General features: G+C 39.6%; 1 protein-coding gene across 1 annotated transcript in view; it reads left to right on the forward strand.

Annotated features, from left to right (window-relative positions):
* Positions 1-1,269: 1,269 nt before the first annotated feature.
* Positions 1,270-12,264, forward strand: part of LOC107107942 (probable helicase with zinc finger domain) — a 94,064-nt gene continuing 83,069 nt past the window's right edge. The window contains exon 1 of the mRNA XM_015408309.1: positions 1,270-1,634. Within this exon, the coding sequence (XP_015263795.1) occupies positions 1,427-1,634 (208 nt within the window). The 5' untranslated portion in view covers positions 1,270-1,426. The remainder of the gene's footprint in view (positions 1,635-12,264) is intronic.

Raw genomic sequence — 12,264 nt, forward strand, 5'->3', positions numbered from 1 at the left:
ATTAATCCGAATATGTAGTTTTCCCTGTTCTGGATGTTTAGAATTATAAAAGAATGGAATCTGGATGAAGAAAAAGAGCATCTAATCTATCAGCTGCTGCATGATGGGACTCTCTGCTCACTGGCCCTCTCCTTCAATCAATCCACACAACTGGAACCATTGTGTGTCACCATTCCTTGCATTGCAGCAGTGTTAAGACAACAACAACTCAAGCAAGTCATGTAAGGTATGTGTAGCTGCAAAGGGTAGGAAAACTCCGGGGTTACTGCCCAACCTGACCTGAGGGATAATTTTATTGACAATCGATAGGAGGAAGCGAATGCTGCTAGATCAAACTAGACTTCCTTGCAAGAGTTCGTTTCCTGTATAAATTAGTTAAGATGTGCAAGGTAAATATAGGAAGAGCTCTTATGCTAGGTCACAGGAGCAACAGCTGCAAGAGCTTACTTCTTTTAGAATATATTTAGGATTTTGCTCTGAGTTTACAGACATGTATAATGAAGGTCAAGGCAATAGGTTAAAGTTACCTCTTTTGCAATGCATTTTGCATGGTTTCATTAGGACATAATACAATTTAACAGTACTGTATTAATGTCTCCTTCATGGCCCACTTGTGGTTCTTGATCTGATTTTGTGTTATGAACACTTCTTTTAGGATATACAAGCACATATCTGCTAAAACTATTTAGTGAAAAACCAAAGAATGTTGAACTCAGCTTACACTGGCCTCCATATTGAACTATCTTAGAAAATCTAACTGAGACACAAGATTCCTTCAAGGCCAGCCTTTCTGTCTGCTAACATCATGCCTGCCATTACTTTGTGGATTAACAAATAAAACAACTGATTCCTATTAGTGACCTATTTAAAACAGAGAAGAGAGAGGAGCAGTGAATTGCAGGTTTGGAGGTACTAAACAATTGCAGTGAGAGAAGCCAAGCAAGAGGGCCAAAAGGACCCACAGCGATGCAAAGCTGAAGGAGGTGATTCTTTCTTCTGCTGTTACTTTGTATCCTTCCCACATCATCCATCCATCCATCCGTCCATCCTGACTGCTTTATCCCTTGCTGCATGTATGTTGACTTTTTCAAGTGCAGTACCATTCAGAGCAGCACTAGCACTGTTACCAACTCTGCAGCACCTGGGAGAGTGTATTGTGCTTTCTTTGGTATCTGCAACCAGAGTACAGCTGTGGGTGTGTGCAGGCACAGACAGAAGGCTGTATATCCAGTCTAGCAGAGGGCGTGCCTTCTCACACACTGGAGAGCAGAGTGTGGGGAAAGAGACGCTGTCAGCAAAGGCACGTATGGCAAGGAGGGCTCCCTGACAATCTACACCAGATCAAGATTTTTTGCCGCTGCTACGCTTTCCCCCCCAAGTTTCAAAGGAGAGACAGGTGACATCCCACCTCACTGCCACCGCAATCATGCTTCACTCTCCTTCTCCACTGAAAACAGCGCTGGCTTATGAGTGTTTTCAAGACCAGGCCAATTCAACTCTAGCTTTGCCCTCGGATCACAAACTGAAAACTAGGGGTACAGGGAAACAGAGGGTCCAGGAGCAGGTGATGATGACAGTGAAACGGCAGAAGCAAAAGTCCTCCCTGTCGTCAAACACAGGCCACTCCAATCAAGGTAAATTGCTATCTTTGCTTTGAATAGCAGGGGATGTGCTCTTTGTGACTCAACTTTGGTTGCCCAGTCAAGAGCCTCTGAGCTTGCAGATATGTGGATTTTGTTGGGGTTTTGTGTGTGGGAGCCAGCTTAACTGGTGTGTTTCATTTTGTCTGAAGGATTCTGTTGTGCTAATACCAGGGCAGTCTTACAACTTTTGGATAGGATAGTCATCTGATTAGAGAATTTGGTGGTTCCATTCTTGGAATGTTGGTAGTCTAGTAGAAATATTATTTAAACAGCCACTTCATAGAGGGCTGCAGCCCAGTCAAGTCTAGTTAACTTGAAGGATCTGAATTGTACATACTTATTAGGAATGGTGAGGGTAGAGGTCTGTATGCTGATACCATTTTTTTGAGAAGGGGGGTAGTATTCAAGGCCATTTTAACCTCATGATTCTCTTGTAATTTAATTTCATAAAGTTATTTGTGTAAAAAAATTGTATTCCAATCAAAGTTAATCTCCGGTAAACCCTTTTGTCTTCAAAGAGAGAATTAAATATCTCCTATTAAAATCAATGGGATTTAAATCCTAAATTATAACAAATCTGAGATTATCTGGATTGAGTTTTAAATCTTTTTACTTACCAAAAGAAAATGGCTTGCACCAGAGGCAGAAGGTTGCACAGCTGCATTAATTCACCTCTGAGTTGACTGTTTAACAGAAAGTGTTATTACCCATTTGTGGCACCGGTCTAAGTAGTCTGTAAGGTTCCAGCTAGCAGGGTGTTTTTGCTTTACAGCTTTGCATCAGCTTCTCTATACCTCAGTCTGTAAATTATTCTGAAGGGGGAAACAGACCATGCAATGGAGGTACAATTTACTTTTTGTGACTGTCCCTAATCTGTATTCCAGAACTATTGACCAAATCCTAAAGCCTGGCCTCTTCCTGTCCAAGTCATAGCATCGTTATACGAAGAATGAGATCTTTAAAAACTAATTTGGGAACACTTAACACTGCATCTTGCTATTTGAGCTGTGAAGCATCATGTTTGCAAGCATTTTTTTAGAGTGACTCAGCTGAGCTAAAATCACTTAAATTTATGTCAGGCTCTTGAAGGTTTTATGCCTTAAACTACTCACAGCAAAACTGCAAACATTTTAGTGATTATATGATGAAACAATATCAATTATGACGTTAAGAATGCTAACAAGAAAGAAATAAGGCAAAAGGCAATTAAGAAAATGATCCCCCCCCCGCGCATATTGGTTACCCCTCAGATGTGTTTCAGGTATAGCACTGAGAGCTGAGTTGGATGAATCATTGCTATGGCATGGATTAAAGCATTTCTTTTGGAAGTTAAGACCTTAAAATCTGAGGGAGGGTCTACCCTCCTTGGACTTTTACAAGCATACGGCCATCCTATAAAAAGTATGATTGTCCAAAGAACATTAAGAATGTATAAATTAGATTACCTATTATCTGAGTGTAGGATAGTTTCTCTGTTTCTCAGACCAATGAATATATAAGACCTACATACATAAAATCAAGGGTTTTCTCAAACTGAAGTCTAGTAGTACCTTAGAGATCAACAAGATTTTGAGGATATCAGCTTTTGAGAATCAAAGCTCCCTTCTTTGAATCTTGAAAACATATACAAAATCTTGCTGGTCTCTAAGGTGGTATTGGACTTGAGCTCTTCTACCAGCAACCAATATGACTACCTCCTGAAACTATCTGAAACTGAAATCATACCCACTTGAAGTCACTTCTCTAAAAAATAAAAAATTAACTTCAGGAATTCTATTCCGCAAATAGGAAAACTGGGTTAAAGACAAAAAAAAGACTAAACCCAGTGCCATCCTAAGCAGAGTTATACCCTTCTAAGACCATTGAAGTCAGAGCACTTAGGCAGTTATAACAATGCTTAGGATGGCACTGTCACCCACTCAACAAGTAATCCATACAGAACAGAGCAAAGAAATTAGATGTTGTTTATTTAAAACTCTCCTGGTATCACAATCCTTTCTAGGTAAACACAGCTCTTTATAGGTAAAATGAGTCTGTTTTGTTTGGTCCTTAATTCATTATAGACTGTAAATAGACCACTTAGATCTCCACAAGCTTTGGGGCTGACAGGCTTTGTGGAAAGCTGGCTGTGCTAATTTATTCAAGAACTAATTGTCTTGCCTTAGAACATGGCTGGTGGTTTTGTGGTCTGAATTTTACTTGCATTGAAATAGCACTGAAGTCCAAGGAAATGTTCATTTTGAAACAGTGAACAGTAAGAGAACTTGAAGTAGAAATATTTGCAAGAAAGAATATTGATGCTGATCAATAAAGATAGATAAAAGGTTAGTTCTTTCTGCTTCAAAGAAGCTACTTTTTGTATTTGCTTCCTGTTCAGACAATTGGATTAAAATTATGGAATCATTATTCTCCAGATATATGAAAAGCAGATGCCTTCTCAGTGCTTCTACTTAGAGCTAAAATTAAAACAAATATGGCCACCCTTCTCTCAACATATATATCTCCATGTTAAAAACCAGAATGTAAGGATTGACTCCTGAGGTACATGAGTGGACCTGAAATTGTTATACCTGTTTGTTTTCTCTGCAAGAGCCGTACAGGCTGACTATGAATGGCAGGGAGGTCTCTCAACACTTGTAATGTGCACCTTAGGGCCAAACTAGACATGACCTGGAGTTCTGCAACTCTTTTATAAAACGAAAAGCAGACTTAAAAGGCTTGCAATTGGGAATAGAAGAATGGTGGAAGATGGGCTTCTCATCCCTTCCTCATCCTCCACTTTGTCATACCATGCTGCTTTTCCATCTAAAATGAAAAAAAGATGGGAATATATTTTTCCCAAGCTAGTTTTTCACTGTGGGAGAAAAGACACAGGGATCCTCCCTCCCCGCTATGGATTGTAAGGCAGAAAAAAGGGGAAAGCATTATTTAAGCAATCTCTTCCCTGCTACCTTTCTGCTTCTGATTCTTGTTCTGATTTTTTTTTCCATTGTGTTAAATGCTAGTGAAAAATGGCACAGAATTCCTCATCCCATGAACAGTTTGGCACAAATTTCCTTAGTCCAGTTTGCCCTATTAAGCTATAGCTAATTATAGAAGAGCATCTATTTAAAGTGAGTAAAATCCATGATTAAAACATTTAACATACCTCACTATAGCAACAACTTGAGGTTTTGCTTGCCTTGTCTCTGGTCTGGAGTTCTGTTAGCTAGGGTTGTTTCCATTAATTAATGCTATGAAGAACAAAGGCTTAGCAGAGCAAAGTAGTCTGACACTATAAACCCGCAAATAGATGTGCTTTACCATTGTATTTTGTTGTATCCTATTTCAAAATCCTGACATGTCACTTTCAAATATAGCTCATTAAAATTGTTACATATAAATTCGCTTTGAGTAATAAACAACAAATAATTATTTAAAAGTACATTAAAAGTACATTCAGTTATTGTAGATTCTTAAAAATTATGTCAGAACAAATATTTCCAGTTTGAAGCAGCCTTACTCGCTCATATTAAAACTCCTTCTTCAGCTGGAAAGCAACTTCATAGACAACACAACATTTGATTCCAGTAGCACCTTAAAGACCAACAAAATTTTCCAGGATATAAGCTTTCCTGAGTCAAGGCTCATTTTGTCAGATATATGTAGGTAGAGATTTACCTTCTGCTACAGAGACGCTAACAGTAAAGTGGTAAGCAGAGTTACACCCATTGACTTCACTGGACTTAAGAGGGTGTAACTCTGCTTAGGATGGCATTGTAAATGATGTCTTGGCACAGATTTTGGATTGCTCAGGAAGAATACCAACTCTAAATAAACGTCACTGTTTTAGAGTCTAGAGTCCAGGTTGAAACTATTCCCCAACAAGCCCTTTTCAGGTTTAATTGTACATTACAAATGTGGAACATTTAGAAGGATCTCGTTCTTTAGCAATGTATGAAAAATGCACACAGCTGTTGTGTAACTAAAGTGCTTTTCAAGCAGACACCTGAACAGGAATAAGTTGCTAAAACCAGATGATAATCTCCCTGGAGTTCTGATGGAACACTGATAAGAAACTGCAGAGAGCAGCAGTTCTGGAATGCCTTCCCAAATGAAAGGATGCTAATACAATGCCCATACATGAAGAGGCAGAAGCAAATAAGCCTCAAGTAAGTTTTCATCGCAGTGATAATAAGAAACAGTGTTATTACATAGAGGCAGATTTAGGCAAATGCCATTGTTATATAAAGGAGGAGCATGCATTTAACCAAAACCTATGACAGAGGCAGATGACAGAGGATAATAAAGTTCACCAGACCTGCATTATCAGAAAAGTTTAACAAGCCCCAATCTCATCTCATCCAACCTTTAGCAGTCCTTAGCTAACTACAGACTGGGGAGAGAGGATTCAACTTCCCCACCCCTTTGCTTCCCTCCAAACACAATGCGGCTCGGCTCTAAGTAGGGGCCCCATGCAACTGCTATTTCTCCCTTTTTAAAAAAAAATTATGATTTTACATAACATAGATTTTATAATAATATATAACCAAAAATATTTAACAGTTATTAAATTATATATGCACAGTTGTATTTGTAAGAATGATAAAGTTATATAAAACATGGAACCAGGTAAGTTTAACAGGTTAGATGAGAAGAAGCAAAACATTTCTATTATTAGTTATAAGTTTTTCATAGAGTCTTAACACTAATTACATTATAATGCTATTTCCCTTAAAGAAATATTGGAAAGATCCAGTCACAGATTTCTCACCGTCTTCTCTAGTGAAATCCTAGTTATTATTAAAAAAGGAACATAAATAGTATATGGTTAGACAAGAAGAACTCAAGAAATGCCCCAAAATCTGCAGCAATACTTTTCTTGTTGAATACAATCTAAAAACAGGCGTGGTTATAACACTGAAAAATAAATGAGCACATGATGCAAAAGCCTTCATTAGCTGAGCACAACCCCCATTAGGGCATTTTAATGAGGGCTAACAAATTGCCAGATGACTGGCAACACAATCGGCAGTAGAACCAAAGCTTGATAGAAAGCCAAATATATCCTCATAATTGGTTGCAAATTGGCTTGATTGCTGTGGATAATTCATGGCACAATGGTGGTGAGGACTCTGCAGTGTTCAAAGAGAGAAACAGAACATTTGCAAACAGAAAAGAATAATAAATCCATGGTGGCAAATAAAGATTGCAAAGAGGTCCCTTATATTTTTTTATTTTCAAAATGATATATTTTGGCCAAATTGCTTGGGTTTTTTATGATGTTACCTAGTTGTTACTGCTCACCAGTTTCTGAAAACAGTTTCACACACTACACAACAGCAAATGGTTGTTTTCCTAATGTGCAGAATTATAGCATGGGAAAGCCAATATCCAATATTGCCTTCCTGAGGTGCATCTTGATGTCATACATGGTTTCTTAGGCATATGGTTGTTATGCACACACATTACATTTTACAGAGAACCAGTATTTGTATATAGTAAAAGGAAAGGACACAATCCAACCAAAGTTCTAAACCATTATGATTTCCTTGGAAGAGCAATGTAATATGATTGAAATCAATCAATGGTCAATCAAGCACTTAAGTTTTGCTGGCTCTTGTCCACTTTATACAAGATGGGTTTTACAGTGTTCTGTGCAGAGATACGTTGACTCAGCATTTCTCCACTACACTCTGCCTTACCTCTACCCATTTGACCCTGTACCTTAATACAATATATTTATTCCACTTCCTATAGACTATATCACAGACTGAGTATTCCCTAAACCTCAAACAAAAGAAACATTTTCTAAATAGTGACTTTTGCATAAGTTAGCATGAGCATAGCTGTTGAAAAATGGTAATATTGATGACAATACCTATAATACCAGTAGGAGGTTCATGGATGATAACAACTAAAATACCTTTTTCTGAATAGTAAATCTAATAATGATATAAAATAGTAAAAATGGAAATCTCAAAAGCAGAGGGAAAAGGACACTCACAAACAAGGTAGGGGTTTCTGCTTACTTGTGGTATTCCCCGGGTATGTAGAAAAATGTTGTTTTGTAAACTGAATCTGACTGAAAACGGAGGGGCAACCCTCACCTTGGCCTGATGAAGACTGAATGTGTCCCAGATAGCATGAATCATTGATAGTAGTCCTGCTCAGGTCTCTGAGCATATGTACAATCCTGGAGGGAAGAGTTACTGAGAGGCAGAGATCTCTAGATTGTTTCTCCATCTTACCATTCTTTACAAGCCCCTGTCTTATTATATTTAATATGGGGATACAGAGCTCTTCTGTGAGCTTGGTAGACAGAAGAGTTCTGCTTATGGTTTTGGCATCAGATCTTTCTGTGTACAGCCAGAGAAAAAGAGGAAATTTCAGTCTTTAACTAATGAGATGTGTCTACAGTGCATCATCTTGGTTGCAAGAAATTATACTTAATTTGGATCCATGATCTAAGACATAATCTATAATTCTCTTACACATTTAGAATCAATATGCTCAGTGCCCTCTGAAGAGGCAGTACATAAATTTTCTAAATAAATAAACTATTGGGAAAGAAGGCTATGCCTCTAAAGCTGTCAGTCTGTTTATATATCAGATTTTATGCCCATTTAACTCACCCACCATTCATACCATTCTATATGAGGCTCTGCTTAATAAGGCCACATTTGCATGTGAGCCAGTTCACACATATGCAAAAGTAGGTGTATCTACATGAACACCCCACCATTCCCATCCATGCATATGCCTCACCCTATTCATTTTGTCTACATACTTCCATATTACATGCATGCATTATATGCACCAAGCGCAGGCTAATGTTGGCTAATGGCTGGAGAAACATCAAGACTTAATTTCATATTAACCCTGCAAGTAAATTCTTCCCATGTTTATTTTGCCTGCTGCAGAGAAGACAAGAAGCCAGCCCTATTGCTTCTTTTGAATAGAGTATCAAGAGCTTCTAGAACTACTAACCCAGTCCTGTTCACCTGCACTGAAGAATATTTGATTTTAAATAACAAACTGGCAAAGTTCTCCATATATTAGGAATTGATATCTTTTTGGTTTCTTAGGGCTGTTCAGGGAAGTATGTCTTGCAATACAACCTGACTTCATCTCTAGCCCCGCACTGATGGTTACCTAGCCATTAGCACCTTCGTAGTTTTTGAACTCAGGAGCTCAGGTAGTTTCAGAGGGTAGTCCAGCAGCACCTTAGAGACCAGCAAAATTTTGGGGATATAAGGTTTTGAGAATCAAAGCTCCCTTAAATCAAATACTATTCAGGTACCTGAGGAAGGGACCTTAGAGCCTTTTTTAATTTTATTTTTTAATATGTGCATGTGTGTGTGAGCACACGCGCATGTGAATGTGTGTGCACCTGGAAGTCATGGTGACCCCTGGTGACTGACCCCTGCTAGGAGCCTGGAGGATATTCAGAGAGGTGGCTGAGTAAAGCCTGCCTCCGGCTTTACTCAGGTCTCCCATCCAAGTGCTTGCCAGAGTCAACCCTGCTTAGCTTCCAAGAACTAATGAGATTGGGCTTGCCTGGGCTATCCAGGACAGGATGGGACCTTAGAGTCTCGAAAGCTTATTACCCCCCCCCCCAAATCTTGTTGGTGTCTAAGGTGCTACTGGACTCAAATATGAGGTCTCATAAACAACCCAAAAGGAGATACAGCATTAATGTGTGGAATAGTTCTGTCTCAGCTTCTACCTTTTTTTTTAATGTGTGAAGGTAAAAGCAAATTTTTCATTGCACCAGCACTAAAAATTTGATTGCAAGTGATTTTGTAAGACCTTCAGGGTACCTGCGTAACTTTGAATAATAGCATTTGAAATACAAATCACTGGCAGTTGATAGGGAAAATGTACTACGTGCAGAAAGATGAAGCATAGAGAATGCCTAAGCATGAGAGACATAAGAACATAAGAAGAGCCCTAATGGATCAGCCCAGTAATCCGTATAGTCCTGCATCCTGTGGCCAACCAGTTCCTTTGGGTGGCCAACAACAGGGCACAGAGGCCAAGGCCTTCCCTTAATGTTGCCTCCTGGCTCTGGGATTCAGAGGATTAGTGCCTCTGAATGTGTAGATTCCCCTCAGCCACCATGGCTAGTAGCCATTGATTGACTTATCCTCCATGAATCTAACCCTTTTAAAGCTGTTCACTCCTGTAACAATCACTACCCCTTTTTCTTCAATGTTGTCAGGAATCCTGGATTACTGATCCTTTTCTAAACATAAATTGCTATTGAATCTTATCTCTGTTGTGTCACTTTCTTTTTCAAAGATTACATAAGTGGTTTTAGTTCGAAAGCAAGAAATTGCAAGTAGATAAATAGGTACCACTTCAGTGGGAAGGTAACAGCATTCCATGTGCCTTGGCATTTAGTCATACTGGCCACATGACCATAGGGCTGCCAAGTGGGGGTGGGGGTGATTGGCGGGTAAGCCCCCGCTTCGAAGGCCGGATTTCCGCCACCGCGGAATTGGGCCCCAGGGGGAACTCCGCCCCCCGAAGTGCAACCACATCAATCACGTTGGGGGTGTGGCCCCGATTGTCGGAGGGAAAACTCTATGTTTTTCCCTCCGATGATTGGGGCCACGCCTTCAACGTGATCGCCATCGCACGTCACTTCCAGCGACGTGCTGGTGGTGTGCGTGCACGCTTTGTGCATGCGCACACACATCAGAGACCAGCTCCCCTGCTGGTAAGAAAATTGGACTTGGTAACCCTACATGACCATGGAAACATCTTCAGATGATGCTGGCTCTTCAGCTTGGAAACGGAGATGAGCACCACCCCCTAGAGTCGGATTCAACTAGCTTTCGAACAAAAGAAACCTTTACATTTACCTTACCTTGAATGAACAACATAGGTCTTTACAGGAAAATACTCCAAAACAGAGCTGTGTGTGCATTAGGGAGAGCTCCTGACTGCCTGCCTGTTTAGGGAAGCATAGCTTTGCAATGGTTCCAATCCTTTCTGGGGGTCAGATTCCAGGAGATGCTATAGAGGGACTTCTTCCTAGGGGGGTTATTCTGTGGGTTCCTCAGGATTCAATTCCTTCACTTGTGTGTTTTAATATTACATGAAATGATTGGGAAAAGCATCCAGACTTATGGAGTACAATGTAATTCATCTGTAGATAGCACTTTTTCATCTGTTGTATATGAGGAAATGTTGAGCCTGAAGACATGCTGGACTCAATAATGAACCAAATCAGGGCAGATAATCTTCAACCAAAGACAAGATGAATGAGTTGGGAGAGTGGTGGGAGATTCTGTAGGAGAGGCCTGTTTTAGACAAGATCACTGTTTCTTTGTTTGCAAATTGGATGTGTTCCTGGACCTTCTTTTGTGGTGACACAGACCATCTTTTCCCCATCTTTGGCTGATTCGCCAGTTGTGCCCTCTGCTAGAATACTGAAATATTCCCTTTGTGTCATCCAGTGACCTCTAGATTAGACTACTGCATTATCATCTTCATGGGACTTGCAAGTATTGAGCAGGGCAAAACTAGACTTTTATCAGTTGTTAGTCAGCAAAACCACATTACTCAGCTACTGAAAGAACTTCACTAGCTGCCTATATGTTTCTGACCCTAATTCACATGCTGGTATTCACCTGTAAATCCCTAACTGGTCTGAATACTGGCAATCTCAAGGAACATAAGTTCCCACACAAATCACTCTAAAATTTACAATTCACCAGAAAGTGTCTGCAGCATAGAATTCCAACCTATGCAAAGTCTGGTTTATCCTTATACCTTATATGATGGTATGGACGTCTCAATGGTTTCTCCTTCAGGGAATCTGCCCCCAACACCACCTTTGCAGAGGGGAAAATATTTTATTGGCCATCGATTTAGTTTCTTGACCTTTCTGACTTGCTACTTTGCTGCTGCAGATCATATTAGAAATTTGGATGTAAACTGAGGGGGTGTTTTTTGGCTTTTAATGGTTGCTTTACAGTTGTCTGATTTCACAGTTTGTAACTACTGCTTTGGAAATTTGTAAAAAGCAGCTTCCATATGTTGTAAAAACACAGCCTCAAATACATTCTCATTTTCAAAAATACTGGTACGTCAGCTGAGTTTCTTTCTACTAAGAGGAATGAAGATTTTGGATTACTGGGTCTGTATGAATGTATTTAGAATGGATTATTAGGCTGCTAGAGGTATCCACAGTAAACTATTCTGTTGGTGTTACTGGACAGAATGGTCATTCAGCAATCAATCGATGTGGTTCTTATGGGCATAGGTTCTCCTGTAAGGACAGAATGCTTATGGTGTTCATGGGAGATGTTAAATGGAAACACAGAGGACTGAACAGGTCAAAGAACAGGGAAATGCTGCTTTATGAAATGATTCCCACCAGTATGGCTTCTAATTCAAACCTAGTCATTCAAATGCTTGTGTCTGAGAATCAGATGTGGAGAAAATGACATTTTGTTTTATTTCCTTTTGACCATACTTATTGCAGAACCAGTGCTATTAAATTTATCTTAAAATAAAGAAAGAGTATCCAGCACTCTAACATCTTGCAGATGAAAACAGGGACTTGTCTGAGAAACCCTCATTCTTGCAAAAAGCAAGGAAATTTCATTATTCTGCAATGGCCAGTCAG

Source organism: Gekko japonicus, unplaced genomic scaffold, assembly GCF_001447785.1.
Source record: "Gekko japonicus isolate JY-2015 unplaced genomic scaffold, Gekko_japonicus_V1.1 scaffold421, whole genome shotgun sequence".
NCBI classification, from domain to species: Eukaryota; Metazoa; Chordata; class Lepidosauria; order Squamata; family Gekkonidae; genus Gekko; species Gekko japonicus.